Source organism: Amphiura filiformis, chromosome 12, assembly GCF_039555335.1.
Source record: "Amphiura filiformis chromosome 12, Afil_fr2py, whole genome shotgun sequence".
In the NCBI taxonomy this organism is placed as follows: domain Eukaryota; kingdom Metazoa; phylum Echinodermata; class Ophiuroidea; order Amphilepidida; family Amphiuridae; genus Amphiura; species Amphiura filiformis.
In genome coordinates, this window is record NC_092639.1 from 12,505,076 (window position 1) to 12,527,900 (window position 22,825).

Sequence of the window (22,825 nt, forward strand, 5' to 3'; positions counted from 1 at the left end):
CTAAGTTAATAGATTGAGCTTTAATGAGGGCTTAATGAGTAAATAGGCATTCGGTAGCATTCTTGTGAGGCATTCAGAATGCCTGTGAACCAGCTCTATAGGCATTCATTAGCTGCTGAGTGCTAGTGACCACCTAGTACCGCTATCCTTAGCACTCGAGGGCTTGGCGAATAGCTACAGAATGCCAAATAGGCATTCATGTTTGGTAAGGGCGAGTACTGAGATGTTGATGCGTCTAATGTACGAGCTTCGAGAAGGGGAGTGCATTAGACGCATCAACATCTCAGTACAAGTGCATTATTTTGTATAATTTCTCGAGCAACAAGTGATACGGTATGCATTTATTAACCTATTTCATACACGACTAAAATCCCAAGATTTTTGCTATGTTTATTACAAAATTGTCACTTAAAATGTTGGAAAATGCAAGCAAATATGCATCCTCCCGCAAGGAAAATGAACGCGTTCAAAAATACTGCGCGTAATACGCGGAGTGCGCGCCCGTGCAATTCTACAATATTTATGCACAGCTAGTAATTTACTAACGTTTGCTCTGATTAGTTCTCACTATCTAGGAGTGTATGAACTGTCATTAAAAATAAACGTTAAAATAAACAGGACATTAAGTGAGATAAAAAGCTGCCAAAAGCATTTCTTAAAAATCGAAAATGTTCACCGATATTTTGTTATCGGAACATTGAGATACTCCGAAAGAGGTTCATTGATATACCAAAAGGCCAAAAATGGTCGTTTTTAAAATTCAAAGTTTCACTCAACATGCTCAAGCGAACCCTCCCCTTATAAACATTACTGTTACATTAGTATCAATGCCCCGTAATTTATTTTTGTTTAAATATCCATAATTATTATATTTGTCAGTATTGAATTGATCCTTTTGGCCAAGAGTATACGAGGTTATGGTCCACCATTCATGTCCACTGTTTGTTTGATGAATTGCCAATACCGTGATACTCTAGCGAATACATCGGGAATCCCGGCTCCACCGCATTCATACCCGTGACTGGTGGCGCCAATAAGATGCCATACTCCGTTTTTAACACACTGCAAAGGACCGCCGCTGTCACCCTGTGGAAGCACATTACACTGAATTAAAACGGTTTGCCCTTAAACATGTTTAATCCAAGCATTTTATTCCTTTGGTATAATTATTGCGTTGATAATGACGACAAAGTTGATGATTGTGATGAAGAGACGGAGATGAGGATTATTTTTTATTATTTGGACATTTATTTCGCGCATTTTCAATAGATCGAGGCGCTTTACGCGAGTTAAATTATATAATTCAAAATATAGAATATACACAATGATTTTTAAAAAAACAATGCAAATATGACACGTGGGTCCTACTAAACTTAAATATAAATGAATACATCAATTCATAATTAGCAATTAGCATAGATGGAGATGTAGAGGGATATGGAGAAGGAGATTAGCCTTTTCGAGATATGGCGGACACAATAGGATGGCGCTGCACGAAATGGGTAAAGTCTTTGAATTTACCGTGTTTTACCATATATTTTAAACTGCCCTCTTATTATGTACACCATATCTCGAAAAGGCTAATGGAGATGGAAACAGGACGGGGACGAAGACGAAGACGAAGATGAAGATGAAGATGAAGACGAGCTGAGACGACGTGACGATGATATCAATAATTAAATGATACCCCAACTATCTTACCTGACATGTGCCAGCTTCCCTGTTAGGGTCATCGGTACATATCATATTGTCAGTAATATGGCTGTAAACACGCTGGCAAGCACTTTCAGTAATTATATCTAAATCAACTTCCTGTAGATCTCTTGATACATATCCTACGATAAAATAAAGACAAGTTTAATTTTTTTTTTTTTTTTGCTCAAGCTTTGAGTCGGGCTTCCTGGTGAGCTTTCAGGTCAGCGCTTGTTTGCCCTTTTCTCTTCAAAGTCAATAAAGAGCCCTGTTATAATATATAAACATAAATAAATATTAATTATTTTACAGTTTCCACAGGAAATGAACACGCCCTTTTGCGTGGCAGGTACCCCTGGCCATTCCTGGCATCTGACCCTGGATCTATATGTGTTCACACACCCCAATGTCTCCCATTTGACCTACAAAAGGTTTCAACAAAAGCAATTATCAACCTGAAAGCCAACAGGTGCATATCAGATGATTCAAGGTTATAAAACAACCCTACCTTCCCATTCAAGATGCCCCCATCCAACTGCCTTGCAGGTGCCATCAGGATAAAAAGACTCTTCGTTGGAAGATACGGCAAGACATATAGGTCGCACATGACCATTTATCGTTAGTGGGGTGTCGAGTTTCAACAGAGTGAAGTCGTTGTCGATGGTGTATGAATTATAGTTGGGATTACGGAATACTTGCACTGTTGATTCTTGGTGAGTGCTTGATTGAGGTGACAGTTGAAGATCACCGAAGTACACTTTGTGAGCGACATCACTGAAAATAACCAAAAATAATGATGAAAACACAATTTTTTATTTATTTATAAGTGAATTAAATACCACACCTTAGGGGCTGTGCAATAGTTATGACCCCGGAGGGGGGGGGGTAAAATTTCCAAAGGGATCCCAATTTTCAAACTTTAAATGGTCTGTACATGTTGCGAGCGCAGCGAGCAGGAAAATTGGCATATTTAAGCGTTTCCGTACCGTTTTCCTTTTTAGCGCGTTTTATTTAAAAGGAGCCCCATGAATGTGTGCCAAAAATTGCTTGCCTCCCCCCCTTCGGCTCGCCAAAAATTTCTTGCCCCCCCCCAATTTTACCCTCCCCAGGGCTCATAATTATTGCACAGCCCCTTACTATTAGGGATATCCTAACCTTTACATAAAACAAGTATTTGGTGGTGTGTAAGTCTTGAAATGTTTAACATTTCAAGGCTTACACACCACCATACTTGTTTTAGAAGTTTCTAAAAAGTGCTTCTACGCTATAAAGTCTCGTTCAATATGATGTTCCTAGAATCTACAGACAGTACAGTAACACAAATTATTCTTGGTTGCGAGTTTTAGTTAAGAGGCTAAACGGAGTGGATGCACTATACAGATGACGTCACAAGATATTATCACACTATTGACGAAATGGACATTGCATTGAATGTGACTAGAAAATCCGCAGTGCATCCACTCAGTTCTCCTGATTGACTCACTCGCAGTGTGCTGCAGTTATCGCCCATCCCGAACTAATAAGTGAAGTGCCGCATCTATGATTACCATAAACGTCTCGTAAGGAACCCATCCACGGCCACTTATCGACGACATTCTCTCCACCAACAATTCTGTTTAGGAGCGGCCGAGTTCCACAATTACCGGTATTAAGAAGGTCAACTTTCGCCGTGATACCTGCATGATACCAAGCACATAATAATTATTAATAAAGTTACCGGAGATGAAGCAGGAAAGGACAATGATCATATGGTAGTATTGAACTAGGAGGATCGTTGACCTTTTGATACGTAACAAATTCGCTACACATGATATGACAGATAGTGCAAACTATTCTTTTCCTGCAATCTTGACACTTGAAATCCTGCAGCAATGTAACTTACCCGGGTTGTAACACATCACACCAGCTTGTTCTGAAAATGGAAGGTCATGAACGCAGTTATTATTAGACCATCCGGCGTGTGGGCAATCTTCTATACGAGTTTCGCTACCAGCACATTGCATATTATCTAGCCATATTTCGCCACCGTCTCGTTCTCCGAAATGAGAATCTCTTGAGTCAGCCCAGTTGTAAGCTACCACGGCTGCTGAGTACCTGTATTCAAGGGGTAATTGTAAATATGCGATAAGATTAAATATTCTTCAATGTACGCAGCTAATATGCGTGACGTAATCACGTTTATGCGACTTCAAATTCACGAAAGCGTTGCTTACCTTGTAACTGGCCATTTACGACGCTTCATAAGTGTGAAAATCCATCGTATTATAAATTCATTTCAATAATAATTTACGATCGGAGCTCTTCGTAAGCAAGTCTAAAGTAATATCGTGGAGTAAGAGACGTGGGGAGATTTTTTTTTACTGCAGGGACCCTTCGTAAAGTTAGACTATACTAGTAACTTGCGAAGGGTTAATAGTGGATGTGACTGACACATATACATATGTTGTCTATGGAGTAAACACAGATTTTGAGTTCAAGGTCATGCAGGAGTCAAATAGGGTTGATTACTGAAAATCACCTTACTGAAAGGGCTCTAGCATTAGGTGCATGTTGGGTTATAATCCGATTTGGCTTAAACATGGGGAGGGTGGTCAAAAGGGGTAAAATCCTTAAGTTTGTCATCAAATGTTGCCCTTCCACTCCGCTCGAGACTCACGAGGATTATGGATCATGAGGGTGTCTGACAAGGACAACTGGAAATAAACCGGGCCTGTGCAAGGACTACACAGCTGCGGTCTCGGGGGTTTGAACACGCACTTGGAGTCGGGCGCGGCGCCTTATTTAGCTGCTATGGCGCAGGTTTTAAGTTGCCTTGTTTCTATATAGGGAATAATAACCACAACGTATAAAGTGTAATGGATCAAACGATATAGCTATAACCTGTTGCTTCACATCTCTTCTATATGGTTAAATTTACCCAAGCTTAAAGTTTTAATGGTAGGCTCCTACGACATCCAGAACCCTTATTGCTGTTGCTATTGTTAGCTAATTAGTTTACAATGCTCAGAAACGCTTTATACAAAGTTTCAGAAATTTAGTTGAATGCTGATTGTTACCCGAGTTGTCTGCATACAACTTCAGCTTCCTCCATACCCCAGTAGTCGTCACATATGGTCCCCCACACACCATTTCTCCAAACCTCCACTCTCCCTGCGAAAGCTGTGCCACCAACAAGACGAACAGTCACGTCTGGAATCACCCAGTTATCTATACCAAAAGTACATCATTCATTTTTAAAGCTATTATTGATTATACTACATCCGAATTGTTACTTATAAGCTCACAAAGGGTCCCACAAAAATACTGTGCAAACGTTGCTTTCCGATTCCTCAATGAATAAGAAAAAAAAACAGATTTCGTATCTTGAAGATATTCATCAGGAATTGTTAGTTATAAGCTCATGCGAATAGTCCAATAAAATCCCATTTACATGCAGATGTTTAAAAAAACTGTCAGTTTTCTTTTTCGATGCTATTGTTAATTGCGGATCTGTGTATAGCTGATTTTGAATCAACTAACAACTCGGTCGCTTATAAGCCGCAGTCAACATTATTCTGCGCACAGATCCTCAATACATCAACAGAATCAATAGTGAAAACCACAGATTCTGTGAGAAAACTGACAGTTTTCGAAACGTCGCGTCTGAATGTAAGTGAAATTTCATTGGACTAGTCGAATAAACTTTTAACTAACAATTCCGGATGCATATCTTCAAGATACTAAATCCGGTTTTTCTTATTCATTGAGATGAGAAATCGGAAAGCACAGTATCTTCTGTGGGACCCGAGAGCACATCAGACACACCAAATTGCATTATGAATACGAGGAATGTCCTGATGATATGAAATAATTTAGATTTTTTTGAAATTCGCAATGTAATACACATTTTATGGCAAATCATTAAAAATTGATATTTTTCATATTTTTGATATTTAACAATCTTCCAAGTAAACTTATAAATCTAATGATATATACGAAAGGTCACAATTTTCAAATGATGGGTGGCTTTTTCTCCCCGTTTCCTCCCAGCTACATACACTTTAAGTACACAACAAATACTGTGCAAATGTTTCTCTCCGATTCCTTAACTTAAGTGGTTAGAGAAAAATAATGATACACACTTCATTTAATAGGCTACATATTCCTTAAGTAAGTCAGTCCTGTTTAACCAACGTTTTAGTTGAATAAGGCGGAAATAACTCATTCTATCATACTATGGCCAAACAATATTCCAGCATGACAGCTGCTACCAACTGTCAACATTTGACAACTAATTGCTTCAGGCGAGAATCACTTTCATCCAAGTTGGACAAAAAGTCATCTGATGTAACTGGTTTCCCGTGATCTGGGTCAGATAATGCCCTTGCAATGGCAATTTGGTAAGTTTTTATGTTCAGTGTAAAAAAAATCAAATAATGTAATTTTATATCGTTTCCGGGTGTGGGGTGTGCAATGCGTGCGCGTTAGGGTGTGCATGTGTATACATGGTATATAGGGATAAGTGGGTGTGATGGTATGTGTATTATCATTTTGCATAATTATGTTTGTAAAGTGTAAGTTTACCTGTTAAACATGACACTCCAGCGTCTTCCCGATGGTCACAGTTATGATTTCCCCATCCATTATGGGAACAGGAAAGCAGACTGTCTTCATTTCCTACGCAAGCAACATTATCTAACCAAATTTGTGCCGAGGACGATCCACTGCCATAGGCTGCATATCTGCAAAGATTTGATCAAGAATGCGTAAAATAATGACCGTTTTTCTGCGTTTTTTAAGCTGACGTTATCTTTGATTTTCTAGAATCCGATCGACATATAATGAAAGACAGATATAAAAAGACTAAATCGCGTCTGACGTCATCTGTCAATCAATTTCCCTACGATCCTTGATTGGTTAATAGCGCGTAAATGAAATAAGGAATAGCAGAAAATGGCGAAAAATTACGTACTTTACCACGCAAAAAGCAACTTCTCTAGGCATTGTTGACACGCGTACACGATGCCTTCGGGAAAGAAAGTTTCCTACTATAAAGACCTAACTTTTGAGATGGTTTGTATGTTTGAAGTTTTTACCGCCGCGTTCAGCAACTCATATCATCACGACACTTGTGAACAAACCGTGCTCGTTTTTTGCTCGAGTTTGATGACAGATGACATCAGACGCGATTTAGTCTTTTTATCTCTGTCTTTCATTTTAGGTCTATCTTAGTTTGAAGATATCTTTATTATTGTCATCAGCCGGTTTTGGTTTCAAAGAATCATAAGAGTATGGCCAAAACCGGCCTCCCAACAATAATAAAGATATCGTTTTTTATATATTGGTATGATACAGAAATACTTACCGACTAGCTTCATATGCCGCAGTAAACCCCAGCATACGACACACGACATCGGCGTCTTTCTTGTCCCATTTATCGTCACAAACTGTCCCCCATATACCATTATAATAAACTTCTACTCGACCTTCAAACGACCCGCTTCCTCCAACGAGTCTTATTCGGGTACTAGTAGTCCCACCGATTGCTATCATAATGGAATATAATAGATGACAAGAAACTTAATCAATTTCTCTTCTTTTGGATGTTGTGGGTGGGTGGGTGGGTGTGGGGGGTGTAGGGGTGTTTCAAGAATGACATTCGATAATCTTTTCAATGTATATCAAACACTTACCATTTTCGCAGTTAGTCCCAGAGTAGTTACTCGTACATTGGCAGTCATATCCACCAACACGATCCGTACATGTACCGCCATTTTGACATGGGTTAGGAGAACACTCGTTAATATCTGGAATGATATTATACAAATATTTCAGTGGAAACATGCAGGCCCTTTTTCTTAAATAAAATGGACCACTTAAATTCACTTTCAATCAGCATTGCGTATAGACATTTGATAACACACTTGCCAATTGAATATATGAATACAAAACCCACCCAAGTCCATACTTTGGCCAAATTGAGTTAAGCATGGGAAATTGTTGCTATACATAGGCCTGTTATATGAATGAAAGAACAACTCAAATTCATCCTCTGTGTCTATTGAGCATGTAAAAAATAGCATGTATCAAAGAACCACCCAAGTCCACGATTTGAGTCTTGTAACTCATTGATTGAAATCCAGTATGTATAAAAGTCCACTTGTAACACATTCATTGCTGGAGAGTGACTTTTGAAAAAATATGGGCTTAATCAAGGAAATTGTGTCGTTTATATTACATGGCAGTATGCTTATCAACATTATACATACCTGTGTGCTTTATTTTGTATTATCTTACTAGTGGTAATATTATTCCAACATTGTTGGAATTGTAAATATTATTCCAACATTGTTGGAATTGTATATGATTAAAAAAACCACCCAAGTCCAACATTTAAAATGAACCCCCACGATGTCCCTGAAATGCTAATCGTCATACCTAATACAGTTTAACCCACTCATTTGCACGTAAAAGTTACCATATTGACCAGGTAAATCTAACTGAAGGAATTAAAATGATACACAGGTTTTTTTCTCAAAATCACTTCCCATGGACTTGGGTGGGTTTTGAATTCATGTATTCAATTGATTGTTTGTTTGTGAATAACAATGATATTGTTGTAGTAGTTAATTTTTGTAGTAGTCAAGCAGCAAAAATTAGATTTAGAGTGATAGCTGAAAACAAAGAATACGAACAACTTTGTTGGTAATGTACTTTACTCAGAAAAGAGTTAAATGTCATAGATGGGTCAAATTGTAAAATCGCTCAGATCTGCACAAATACCCGCAATTTGGTTATAGTCGGTCTTTGAATTTCGGTCTTTCAAATGACAATTTTTGTTGAAATGCGCTGGCACTTGAGCCCCCCCCCAGCTACGCCACTGGCTCAAATGTCAAAGGTCGCACTTACCATTTTCGCAATTAGTCCCATAATAATTACTCGTACATTGGCATTCGTATGTACCAACTTGATCCCTACATGTACCACCATTTTGACATGGGTTAGGAGAACAATCGTTAATATCTGAAATGACACACACACATATATATTTCATTTGAGACACTGAAGTTCAATCTTACTCAGTATAAAGGCTGTGCATATGACGTATCATACCGTAAATATGGCGGACTACTCAAATGCATTCAACAAAAGCATGATTGCAATCTATCGCGACAGTTCGTCTCCAACATTACGATCAAACGGGTTGATAACAACATTTGATTGAATGGACTACACTGCGCCATGATTACGGTGAAGGACACCGGTTCAAATCTATTATATCGAATATATTGTTTCATTGTGATTACGAATATTTATAATGTTATTTGTACATTAATTATCGATTTGTAGAACGAAATGTTTTTGTGGTTTTTTTTGTAATGCCTTTTTTTAATGATGTGTACCAAGTTAAAAAGCATGGAACAATGTATGTTTGCTAGCATGTTTGATAGAGAGTAATAAGAATTATATTAAATAGAGCTTGCTTTTAAATAGCATATAGGCAATTCTTCAAAACATAAAAAAAGCCTGTCAAGACGGATATGCTTGAAATAATTAAAAGCTATTAAATATGCCTAGTACTCGGGGAGCTAGGACCACTTTCTGTGCACCCCCACAGGACCAAACCAAACCAACCCCTTCAGGTTCCTGAGATGACCCCAAAACACAATCAGGATGCTCCCAAAAACACAAACTGGCCCCAAGGGGGGCAAAAGGTCATCGAACCCGGCACAGAGTCAAAATTTTAAACTTGCTCAAATTGTGCTAAAAACCACTCCAATGCACTCCCCCAGCCACAAGGACCCAGAAAATGTACAGCTTGACCCATCCAGGACGCACCGCTCCCGAGTTACAACCAAAAATGCTTTTGACATTCATCTCCAGTGGATAATTTTTGTCCCAAATATTAGCTTGTCCAATATTTGCTACCCCCCCCCCCTCCTTCACTTGAACAATCCTGGTATCTCCCCTTTCAACTTACTGTTATTACATAGCCGTCCATTCCAGCCAGTTGCACATGTGCATTCAAAATTCCCGCCATTGTTCCTGCACGTGGCGCCATTATAGCAAGGATCACTATCACACGGACGTACAGCTAAAATATAATAAAAAATAATAGAGATTGCGATTTTCCATACGTCTCGCGAGGCCCGTGCGTTCATTTGGGCGTCTGTACGTGCGTGCACGGTTTTAAGCTGGATTGTGCTTCTAAGTCACGAAGGAGCACAGCCGGCTGAGACTTAGACCAACATTTTGTGCTTGATTATTACTGCATCATTTGCCGTCACTGATATCTCAAATTAAAGAAAACATCATTGCGGTCATAATGCATGGTCACCTTGATTTTTGAAATCGACCCAAACTTTGGCTTAAGCTTAAGGTCCTGTTTCGTGAACTGCATGCTACCTTATTTATTGTGTTAACTGTAGAATAACACTGAGATAAAGCAATGAATTTACCTTCACGTGTGGCAAAACGTGAAAACCTGTTCAACTGTTTGCCAGTACCCTGTCTGGTTCTTTTCTATTTCTTCGGTTTTTTTTCTGTTTTCGTAGAATTCCGTCTACAAGTACAAATATGTCTCTAAATGAGTGCATTTTTAACAAAAGCGTTAAAAGGCAGACACCCACCACAAAAATAATATTTAAAGTTTAACTATATTACTGGCACAGACATGTATTATTGTAAGACCAATCTATGTGGAGGATGTTCTTTCGCCAAAAAAGACACTTATTTAGATGCTTGTAGACGGAAATCTACGGTATTTAATCGATATGATTTCCACCATCATCGGTATCATACTAACCATCACTGTGCTGAACGAAACAAGAATAATAGGGTGACAATTAGGGCTACCGTAACAAAAGACTCACCAGTAGTACATACACTTCCAGACCAGCCTGAGGTACAGGTGCATTGAAAGCTATTCCCGCCATTTGTATTTCTGCATGTGCCACCATTTTTACAAGGATTGCTATCACAAGCAGACGTTGTCGGCTCCGGAGCTTCAATTAACAAAAAATAAACAAACAAATCAAAACAAAAACGAACAAGGAGTGAGTAAATAGACAAGCAAAAACTCGTATGAATTATTTACTCCTATATATCCACACGCCGAGGGGGTAACTTTTCTGTTGGGCAGGTAAAATTTCAAAAGTACCTGCCGCGCCTGGCTGGAACCAAACATCAGGCCAGGTGTTACATTACTCGTATATTACACGTAGAGGACTGCATAGAATTAATGTAAATACTAGTAACTGAAAGGAAAGCATCAAATCCATTAAAGAATTTGACACTAAACAAAAAAGGTCTTTGAAAAAAGAGGAAAGAAATATTAGTTTTCAGGTAAACGCCGCAAATAGGCTCTAAAGATACACACACAAATCTTGATATCACTATTTCAGTTGGGCTCTCAGTCTTATCATTATGACATAATTTTATTGTTTATTCATTAAACTTCATTCATAACTTGAATTTTTCAATTCTGAAGCTACAATGTCATGAATGTTGGGCTGGTAAAGTTCCAGTCGGGTCGAGTAACTTTTAAAAGTTACTTGTCCGACTATCTAGTAGCCCTACTAGTATAGGGCCTTTTGATTGTGGTGATCCAAAACCATGCTATATCATAAAACCTCGCTATATCCACATGATCCAGAGAACTGCTAAACACTGTGACTGCTATTCCCCAGAAAAAAGGGTTTTTTTCGGGTGGAGCGGTTAGTGGGTTTTAACGGTTCTCGGATATAGTGTGTTTAAAAGGCCCTATAGTAGGGCTACTATCTAGTGCCAACGCTATTTAGGTGGACAGGAGTGTGAAGACGTAAAATAACATACATGTAAATTATTCTACAAGTATTTTGTGACAAGCGTGTGTAATACAAAAGAGAAATTCATGAACGGCGCGTAAATAGAAAAAGCTAAAGGACCCAAATAGCTCCAATTTTATGTAAAATCCAAAATTTGGTTACCTTCACATCGTACAGATGCGTCCATGGCGTGTGTGCAGGACCGAACATTGGCCGTCTTACTACATGCATATAAATTAGGTTCGCTTCCAGCACACCTCACTTTGGTGAACCAAATTTTACCGGTGCCTTGTCCAAAGCGGGCATTCCGCATTGTTGTCTTAACGTCACCGAACCCAAGCTGTCTACATGCAACTCTTCCGTCTTCTCTGTTCCACTGTTGATGACAAATGGTTCCCCACCTGCGCGTAAAACATTATACATGTTGAATAGACCTTTTCCCTTCTTCCCATCATGCACTATTCCGGAGGGTATGACGTAGTCAATCAACCTCATAGATCGTGTGCATCTAATGGTCTTTGCAATAATTTTGTCTTAATATGGGCATACTGATGACATTATGTTTTTTCCGATGAAGGCACCAGCCGAAATGTCTGTATTCCAGAATGTAATGAGTACTCCCCCGGGGAGGTTATGTGCAGGGCTGTCAACTCTCACGCATTGGTCGTGAGTCTCACGCATTGGGTCACTTTCTCACGGTCTCACGCCAAGGTAGTATAATCTCACGCCTAAAAGTAAATCTCACGCAAAAAGCTGAAAATTGAGTAAAATCTCACGCATCGCCATGAATAAATTGTTGTTCCTACACCCCCCCGCTTTTCACATTCTCGAGCACCGTGGCTCAAATAATCATGGGTCAAAATGAACATTGAAGTCGACAAATCCCGGTACTCCTCTGTCTCACGCCAAGCAATTCCAAAAAGTTGACAGCCCTGGTTATGTGTTTTGCGACACTCGTACCACCTGGAAGAGTGCATGATGGGAAGTAGGAGGAAAGGTCTATATCCGAGTACAATCATGCGGTAGAATATTTTTCACGAGTTGAAAAATGGAATGTTCAATTCAACTAGGCTTTGTTGAGCTGAATGGAACAGTTCAAATTGCTCCTCGTGAAAATGTTCTTTCTATTGAATAAAAAAATTCAATGTTTGCTTCATACTTATATATAAATTCCTTTTAATTCTGTACTGTATGTCACCGGGAAAACAAAATTAATTAAAAATGATCTAAACTATCAAGGTGGTTGTGGTCAACATGGAGAGATAAATTACGTAACACGTTGTTCCTTCGTGCCGAATTGATTTGCTTTATTTGATTTTTGTTATCAAAACGAACATTTTAACACTTATTTTGTCAAAATCGGAGCACTTTGAGGTTTTTGACCCCATAGAGCCAAAAACGTAACCTTTGTCCTCTCTTGGTTGATAACTCAAGAACGATAATTCCTAGATAAGTCAAACTATACATTTTATGAATCCTTAAGACGAGAGTGGTTTTGAACAGAATTTGAGCAAGTTCGATATTTGACCCTGTGTCAGTTCGTTGACCTTTTCCGGCCAAAAGCTACTCCAGTTCAATTGCTTTCAGGCATTGTTGTGTAACTCATGATGTCAACTACCTTATTTTGCAGCTTTGCCCCCATCCCCAAGTGGTACCTCCCAACCCCCGACCCCGCGGGCTCACCCACTAGAAGTACTTGATCAGTGCTGGTTTATACTTACGAGCCTTGTCGTAGGATTTCCACTCTTCCTGTATATTGGTTTGGGCCTCCAACAAGGCGGATATTGCTAGCCCTAAGATCGATGTCTTCCAAGCTGATCTGACCCCTTGAGCTGTTGTAGATGTTGTCAACGCTACTCGACTCTAGTGAACTACCATAATGACTACTATAACTCCAGTCACTCTCATAATCTGTGAAGTCAACATGAGATATGTATTCATTCCATTACTTGACACGTTTTACTTTTCTAAGTGACGATACAAAGAAGTTTTCAGTTATGAAGAGCTTTGTTGCAAAACCCCTTACATCCACTTGAGCAATTCCGAGAACACATCAAAGAATCATATAAAAAAATCACTGATAATCACTGATCATCCTACCCAATACAAGCATCCCGCCAAAAACTGCTTTTGTTGCAAACCCCCATATATCTGTACTTATTTTGATGATTTTTTGATGTTTTCTCAAAATTGCTCAAGTGCATGTAAGGGGTTTTGCAACAAAGCTCTTCATACACCGAGGTTTAATGTGCATCCCCCAGGACTCTACCAAACCAAATTTTTAAGCTTCCTTTTATGGTCCTATAACACATTCAAGATGTTAACAAGAATAATTCCAGGTACTACGGTCATATTCAAGGTCAAAGTTCAACACAGTGGTCAAATCTCAAAGGTGCTCGAATCCAGTTAAAAGGCACACCAAATGACTCCCCTCATTTTAAGGATTCAGAAAACGTTTAGTTTGACCTTGGTTACGTTACGTGGACGACACTTTGGATATCTCAACATACTTGAGTTGACATTTTTGCTGGCATATGACTTATAGGTGGAATGTCCATAGGGTATACTTGGGTTACAACAACTTACACGTCTTCCTAATGAAAATATCTGCTAAAACTATTCTAAAATACTTGGTATACAATTCGGAAGTGTGAAGTGAATTTCCAAAATGAGGACAAAGTTTGACCCAATTTTTTCTTCGATGGTTTGAACAAGTGAAGATAAACATTTTTGACAAATTTTTGCCTTTTTTTCTTTAACAGTTCTTTTTGCCGCCACTTCTTCTTCTGCCCTTCCTTTTGCCGCCCCCTGCTTTTACCCCGGGGGCTCGCGACCCCAAAGGCCCCCCTCGTCCAACATGATAACCCTAGCTCTATCCCTTTTTGTTCGGACTAACGAACTAGTGGTCAGTTCCCCCTTCTATATATATCTGCTAGCAGATAGTTGCCAATAACTCATACACACCATGCTCACTGAAATCTGTCGAATCTTCTGTAACAGCAAGAATGTTAACGTCTCCTTCGTAGTAATCTTCATCTCCTTCATTAAAAGCAACTTTTGGGACCTTTCGGAAGCCTATATGTAGTAAAGAAAGATTATTATTATTGTATTATTTCAACTTTACATAGCAAAATTCGTTGTGCTATTCTACATCTATATTAATATATCCATATATTCCTTTAAAGTAATATGACTTATTGATGTAGTTGTTGTTGTTGCTGTTATTAGTCTTGGTGTTGTTGTTGATGATGTTGTTGTTTTTGGTCTTGATGTTAGTTCTGTTGCTGTTTTGTTAACTTTTGATGTCTTTCTAATCTTTACTGTTCCTTAATTCAAACAAGAAATATCCAACCTAAATGTGGATATTTTAACACCCTATCTATCACTTGAAATTATCGTAAAACATTTTGATGTGATTATCATCTTCGTTAAATCTTACGGTACTGGTAGGCCACAGCTGCAAAAGCCAGACACGAGATGACGAGACATGCTACAAATAGTGAAAGCTTCAATATAACCCATCGTTTCCAAGTGGTCTTTTCCAGGTACGGCTCTATTACGAGTGGTTTCAGTCCATTGAGATGATTGGGAATTACTGGCTCTGATGCTGTAGTTGCCTTTGTTGGCGATGTGGTCCAATCACTGATTATTGGTAGATCTTTCGTTCTGCCAGAATCCGTGTTGGTGAGGCCAAAGAGCGTAGCCTATAACACAAGGAGAAAAAACGCAACATTTGTTAAATTCGTGGAGAGATTCATCAGGTTTGTAGATAATTATAATTTGGAGTTTTCATCTTTCAAAACCAATTGAATACATGAATACAAAAGCCACCTAAGTCCATGGGAAGTGATTTTGAGAGAAAAACATGTGTATCATTTTAATTCCTTCAGTTAGATTTACCTGGTCAATATGGTAAGTTTTACGTGCAAATGAGTGGATTAACCTGTATTAGGTATGAAGATTAGCATTTCAGGGACTTCGTGGGGTTCATTTTAAATTTTGGACTGGTGGTTTTTGAATCATATACAAAGACAACAATGTTAGAATGAGATTACCACTAGTAAGATAATACAAAATAAAGCGCACAGGTATGTATAATGTTGATAAGCATTCTGCCATGTAATATAAACCACACACTTTCCTTTATTAAACCCATTTTTTTTCAAAAGTCACTCTCTAGCAATGAATGTGTTACAAGTGGACTTTTATACATACTGGATTTTAATCAATGTGTTACAAGACTCAAATCATGGAATTGGGTGATTCTTTCATACATGCTATTTTTCACATGCTCAATAGACACAGAGGATGAATTTGAGTTGTTCTTTCATACATATGACAGGCCTATGTAAAGGAACACTTTCCCATGCTTAACTCAATTTGGTTTAAGTATGGACTTAGGTGGCTTTTGTATTCATTATCATGTTGGTTTTGAAAGATGAAAACTCCAAATTACAACATTTGTTGATTGGAAGTGTTATGTAGTTTTGGTTTGTTTGTTTGCTTATTCGGTTTAGAAAATGAATGTAGGCTTTACGTGTCTCAACACATGCGTTTAATTCTTACTTATGACTTTATAAGACATGAGAGTGTGCCGGTGGCAAAACTGACACTGTTTAAAGTAGGCTTATCTTGTTGGCGATGCTTGTGAAAATACAGAGTTTTATTAGGCCTAGGCATACAAGGCAAATTTTCTGATCCCCAATTCACTTTGCCCTCCCCGTGCCCTCACACAGTCACAGTCACACCCCAGTCTGTACATACACACCCCCCCTCTGGTTCCACTGTACACAATATACAGACCGCACAAAAGAATTCTGGTATATACCAGTTATTTTCACCCCTGAATTTTCATAAACAAAAATAAGGCCTATGTCATAATTAAAATCTTTTAACTCGGATTTAAAGGGGCATTTCGTGATCCACAGCCTCATCCCCCCACTTTTCTAAAAAAAAGTTGAGATTTTTATATTTTATATGTACAAAATATTTCTTGCAGATTAATTCGTTTAGCAAAGATATCGTGAAATTTGAATTTCGTTATGGTGCACCAGAACGAAATTACAACGTATTGTCTATGGAGCAGTGTAATACACATAATCATGCATAACTCGCAAACGCAATATCGGAATCAACTGAAATTTTGGGAATATGCTTTTTTCGTGGATATGTACTGAAAAATGTCATAAAAAGAGGATCCTAGGAACACGAAATACTCCTTTAAGACCTCACTCGTTGAAATCGTCATCGGTCAAGAAATAAAGACGCAGAATGCCAAAGAAATGCGAATCTAATGACTGCTTGTTTTAATTCTGACATAGTTGTCTTTGTTTAGGATACACAGGGGTGAATGTAATTGGTACCTTAATTTTTTTGCGGTCTATAATGTATAAATTATGGTCATCGAGTAATTATAAAATAATTTCGAGTGCATGGACATGTGAATGTCTGTTTACATGATATATGCGAGAGTAATGTCGTTTTTCCTGACGCTGGATTCTCTAAGGTTATGAGTTTGTTGTTGGTGTTGGTGCGGTTGTTGTTTCAATTTAGTTATTATATTCGTTTCGTTGTTTTGCTGATTGGTTGGTAGTAGGCCTATTAGTAGTACTAATATAATATAATATAATATAATATAATATAATATAATATAATATAATATAATATAATATAATATAATATATTCCTAGCCTGAAAGTAGGATGGAGTGCCCAATCTCTGATGATGATTTAAATTAAATCTATCTCTGAGGGAAGCGAGACGGTTGGGATCCCTTAAAACCGGTTTAACCTACCACAGTGTCATCGCCCCGATATCTTCATGGCAGAAATCGCCATGGTAGGTTGAATCCACCGCCACGCATGGCCATTTTGTTCCGACCTGTTTAATAGTTTTGAGACGCATAATGGGCCGAAGGACATCTGACTAAGGCTACTGACAATAGCCCGGTGACTGACCTTGCTGTGTGTGAGTGAGCATGGTACGCATATAGGTCATCTGCTTTTAGACTACCTCCACGATTGGCCTATACACTGCGCTATATAGTTCGGCACATATAAAATCCGAATTATTGTCAGTTATTGAGTTCAAGACGCAAGCTTCTTTCTCAAGACGCAAGCTAACGACTATCATATCTGTTCAACACGTATATTCAAGTGCAAGGAACCACAATCTGGCTTCTTTAGACGAAATCATTTATGGGAGATATTCATAATTTTCTACCCCGGTATCCAAAGATTTTCGTCTGAATATCAAAATCGTGCATAGCACATTCATGTGTATCGATCCCGGGTATTTATTTTAGTATCTCTGCTGTACCAAGTAATTATTAGCCAGGCGATGTCGGTGTCCACCAGAGTCTGGTCCTAAGTCCAGAGACCTCAGAGAATTGTTTGATGCCTACCCAAGACAAGGAGATATGCAGTTCAAGAACTACTTCCCAAGACACCTTCAAAGAGGCTATAGAGAGATTGCGAAATTTACGTGAAACGTGACACGGGAACGCGAACAGCAAGCTACACTAGTCGAAAATCGGTTATTATGCCCTCTAGAGGATGAAATCTATTGTGAATTGGTCAATCGTGGAATTACCGTAAGGCGATTACGTTGCGGTTGGTAGCAAAAAATGACGTTCCAAAATGACAAAAAAACGCATTATAAAATGCAGAAAAATGTTATGTTTATCTTGTTATGAAGCGAATCAAAGTATCCTAATAGAACAAGTAGAGTCCGACATGTAATTAAATCCATTTTGGGGGTTAAAATTTGATCTCGTATAGACAAGAAGAAGTGAACAAATTTCAATTTTTTTCGACGCGAATTCGAACGGGCAAATTGCCTATTCATTTGTGTGTGGAAAATGCCGTCCAAAAATCAGCTTGCGAAGAGGCGTTTTGGGCAAGATTGTGTCGTGTTACGGCATAAATGCGGTATAATTGTCTGTTTGGGACGGGGAACAGAAGTTCGTGCAACGCTATTTTTCGCCTTGCTTGTTCATTGTGCATTAAACAGCTGTCAAAGTGTTTTGCTTATGGATACTATTCAGTAAACTCAAAAATGTTTTTAAAACATGATAATGCATGTGTTTTTGGTTTTAGTTAAAACATTTTGATAACATATCGATGTATGTTTATATAAAAATCATGAAAACTCGTGTTATACTGAAAAAGTAATACAACAACATTTTAAGCCAAAATTCGAAATGCTATAGTAAAATATCATTTGGCAAACATATTTAAGTGTCTATTGTGTTAGAACGTTTATCAGCAAGTTTTGAACAAAATGTTTTTTGAATATTATTAAAACGTTTAATGCCCTTGACCCTCACATAACCTTTAACCCGACATTTAACGTTTTCTGTAATATTTTGGTGTTTGCTGGGTAGTAATCGAACTAGGCATATTAGATTATTTATTTTCATTTTGCTTTAGAAAGTAAACAGGGTATTATTTATATGATAATGGAGTTTGTTTCTTGTTATTCGAATAATATACACCAAGACTTCCTAGGCATCCAACATCAAACTCTGTTTAGATTATTTAGACAAATAGCATACACGTGTGAACATAGGCCTATACTCATTTTCCAAAACTCAAATATCGGTAATCTGGACTGAATGCTTAGAACATTATAGATACAGCCAGTCGTATTTGCATATCAATACCGAGGAAAGTAGTTCGATGAAAGAAGATAATCTTCTCTGGTTCGATGCACCCAAGGTGAATCAATGGGTGCTTCCTATTACATTTAGATTATTTGTCTCAGCATAGCGCCATCATGATTGCAATTGCGTTTACACGTAGTCTTGGTTCAGACTCTATGCGGCTATCACGAACATACTAGGAACGACAAGCGTTAGGACCGACACAAACTGGCTGTGTAGGAGGCTAGTTTGGATGTGAACGGGACTATGACGTTCTACCGCAAAATGCAGAAATCCGTAACCCGTATGGCGTTTGCAGTGAACGCCTCTCCACAATCTCTCTATTATAATGGAGTGCTCATCTAAAGGATGAAATAAGGCTCCGAAGGTGACTGCGCTGGTGCTCTACCAATGAATTACTTTTCTCCCCCCCTAATATATAATATAATATAATATAATATAATATAATATAATATAATATAATATAATATAATATAATATAATATAGGGGAGAGCGGGAAGTGTTCGCCCTAGAGGCAGGTTCGCCCACCCTGGCCCCTTGTTTCTCAGCACTACGGCTATCGGGGAATTTGGTGATGGCAAAAGTAGGTGACTTAGGTCATTATAAACTTCTTATATTAGCTACGCGACATATAGGGACGTGTTCATCGAACTGCAGCCAAAACAAAAACAATTACACCAAAACGTAATTTTTTCTTGCATTTAAATGTATTATCATTGATACATAAATACAGATGGTTTTAATGGAAATTTGTATTGGGAACATATGGGATTTGTCAAAGATTTAATGCAGTTATAAACTCCTTATTCGATTTGTATTTTGCATACCCTGAAGAAAATACAAAAATGTGCACATCCTTTTGAGGATGGGGCATGTTCGCCCTATATCTTCCCCGGGCGGACTTACCCCAAACTGGAGGGCGTATTATGCAAAATATTTATAATTATACCATTAAACAAGGTAAAACTACTGAAAAGCGTGTTTTTAAAGTAATATGTGCTATCAGTATTACTCATACCGCCGTTTATGTCCTAATCCATAATCTCCCCGAAGTTTTAAACATGATACGTTTAAGCTCACTTTGGACCCCTACATTTTACCCTGACACGACCCCTGCAACAAATTTAGTGACTTCCCAGAAGAGAATGAATGCCCTGTATACTCTTGCTAAATGTTTGCATTTATGTTATTGTTATGCAATGTTTAAACCTTTTTTGTGATTAGGGTGAACATACCCCACCATATGGGTGAACCTGCCCTAATATGGGGCAAGTTCGCTACTTTGCAAAACTTTTTTGTTTGCTCTATCCTGTTGCTATTGTAAGGCCTATAGTTCTGGGATTGTGGCCGTATATAGCTAAGACATAGGGCTTTCACATGGGCTAATAAGGTCATCCCTAACCTTAAATTTGACATCACTAGGCTGGTCAGAAAAATATAGGACGAACACTCCCCGCTCTCCCTAATATAATATAATATAATATAATATAATATAATATAATATAATATAATATAATATAATATAATATAATATAATATCATGTAATATAATATAATATAATATAATATAATATAATATAATATAATATAATATAATATAATATAATATAATATAATTAGACAAACTTCCAGTTATGTTATTATGTGTCTTTTAAGACACAAAGTGGCCTAGGGTTGGTACATGTACTCACGTTACGTGTGTCCGATTTATCTAAATGTTTCTGTTTCTGAGGTCCGCCACTCGGATCCATCCCTGATGATGATATCGGACTGCTCGCTACAGCCCCTGATTGGAAATTTCCACACCGACTTTCTAAAACAATGGCTGGGTTATTCTGAGACGTCTGTCTTATTTTAGCGTGTCGAATATTAATAAGAATGGAATGGTTAAACGATGACATGATCAAAACAGAACTTGTGGAAATGGACACAGGGACGGGTTGCCACTTATATATAACAAAGCGCGGCATTAATATCGCCCACATTTACCTTTACCATGTTTACCTGAAGGTTGGTTCCCCGGCCCAGAGGTTGGTTCAATCATGGTTCAATTACCAAATAGGCGGCTACTGTCCGTAAAATTTGCCCAATTGTGTGGTGAAAGCGCTCACTCATCCTTGTGTAACACTTGATTACAAGGACTTCTAATGAAAAACCCAAAAATGATTCGATTCAATGACTTGTCTACTCGGTATTTATTCAGTCCGATTATCTATTGTTATATTGATGACGTTATCAATTCTCAATCTGCTTATTTTTCTAAGAGTTGTCTCAATCATTGCGTTCTGGAATTTTCAATGAAGGTCTCTGGTTACATTTTTTCGTTTGTTTATTGATTTCACTTAAGGGGGTACTACACCCCTGGCCAATTTTGTGCCTATTTTTTGCATTTTTCTCACAAATTATAGCGCATTGGGGACAAGTAAGATATGTATATCATAGGGGCAAGGACTACAACTACAGCACTGAAAACATTACTGGTCGAATACGATAGGATTTCAGTCTTAGGCGCCTTAACACGGCTACCCAATAGGCCCGGGGTTTGAACTTAGTCTCCGGTCGAGGCAGGTAGTTGAATTCGACAGGCGATCATGCAAGGAGACTTATAGACTTGAAACAGCCACTGTCATTGATTGGTTAGGCTTAGTTTAGGGTTAGGATGAGGGTTAGAGTTAGAGTTAGGGTTAGGATTAGGGTTATGAATAGGCTTATGGTTAGCTTACACAAAATAATTACTTGAAGGTTGTACACCGCCCCCCCCCCAAAGTAACTTGTTGAATCAAAAGCTAGAGGGCTGCAGACAGGTTCAAAGACCTATCAGAGCGCTATCAGAAAACCGTCTATTTATTATTAACCGAAATCCTATCGTGTTCGACCAGTAATGATATACAGAGAAGATCATGCTAGGCCCACATAGCGGGCCCTTTCTCTCCTCTTTTGTTTCATTTTGATCGTTTTAATTACCAATCATGTGTTCATAGGATTCTAATGTAACAAATTATCCGCTTGTCAAAGCTCTATTTTCTTTCCTTCTTTGCTTTTTTTTTTTTTTTTTTAAGTTAAGAACCACATATTACGCTTTCAAAAAATAAATTTAACAAAAATTCATTGCTTGTTGTTGACACAGTTTTGGAGATAATCGCAATTTTATGAAAGAAATCCCTATTCAATGCTGTATTATATGCAAACTTCAATTTGATGTTTCTCCTAAACCGAATGTATTTCACCCTTAAAAATCTGCGATCACGTGGGTGTTGTCATGGAGATTGATATAATTGAAACTGGCATTGACTCTTTTTCAACACTGGAATGTGCTCCATACAAGCCCTGCAATTTTCGAGTTCAGAACAAATATTTGAACAAAATTGTGCACAAAATGTTCATTTTATACGCATGAAGGTGAAAATGGGAATTTTAGAAATTTTTAAAAAAGTTCACATTTTTTTCAATATTTTTTTACAAATTATTTCTTTAGCATTCTGAAAATTGAGATTATCTTGATTGATAATCGAAAACTGATAATCGATTATTGATAATCGATAATCGATTATTGATTTTCGATAATCAATTATTGATTGACACCTCCATACAAATAGCCAGTAGGCCTACGTAAGGAAAAGTCATGATTTGAAAATCACCCCAATCATTTTTAATGCTATTTGAATAGCGGGCCCAATCATGATT

General features: G+C 38.0%; 1 protein-coding gene across 2 annotated transcripts; it reads right to left on the reverse strand.

Annotated features, from left to right (window-relative positions):
* Window positions 1-240: 240 nt before the first annotated feature.
* Window positions 241-21,139, reverse strand: LOC140165804 (neurotrypsin-like). 2 transcript variants are annotated; one of them, XM_072189126.1, is made up of 17 exons: window positions 20,833-21,137; window positions 14,917-15,181; window positions 14,442-14,552; window positions 13,199-13,388; window positions 11,640-11,878; window positions 10,545-10,676; window positions 9,653-9,766; window positions 8,581-8,694; window positions 7,365-7,478; window positions 7,037-7,217; window positions 6,256-6,413; window positions 4,749-4,899; window positions 3,575-3,786; window positions 3,176-3,368; window positions 2,201-2,466; window positions 1,702-1,835; window positions 241-1,086 (listed from the first exon to the last, which is right to left on the reverse strand). In XM_072189126.1, the coding sequence occupies exons 1-17, from the start codon at window positions 21,124-21,126 to the stop codon at window positions 916-918; spliced, it is 3,039 nt and encodes a 1,012-aa protein (XP_072045227.1). In that variant the 5' UTR covers window positions 21,127-21,137; the 3' UTR covers window positions 241-915. The 2 variants fall into 2 exon arrangements, with proteins under 2 accessions (XP_072045227.1, XP_072045228.1); XM_072189127.1 differs by lacking the exon at window positions 8,581-8,694 and having other exon boundaries at window positions 20,833-21,139.
* Window positions 21,140-22,825: the final 1,686 nt, after the last annotated feature.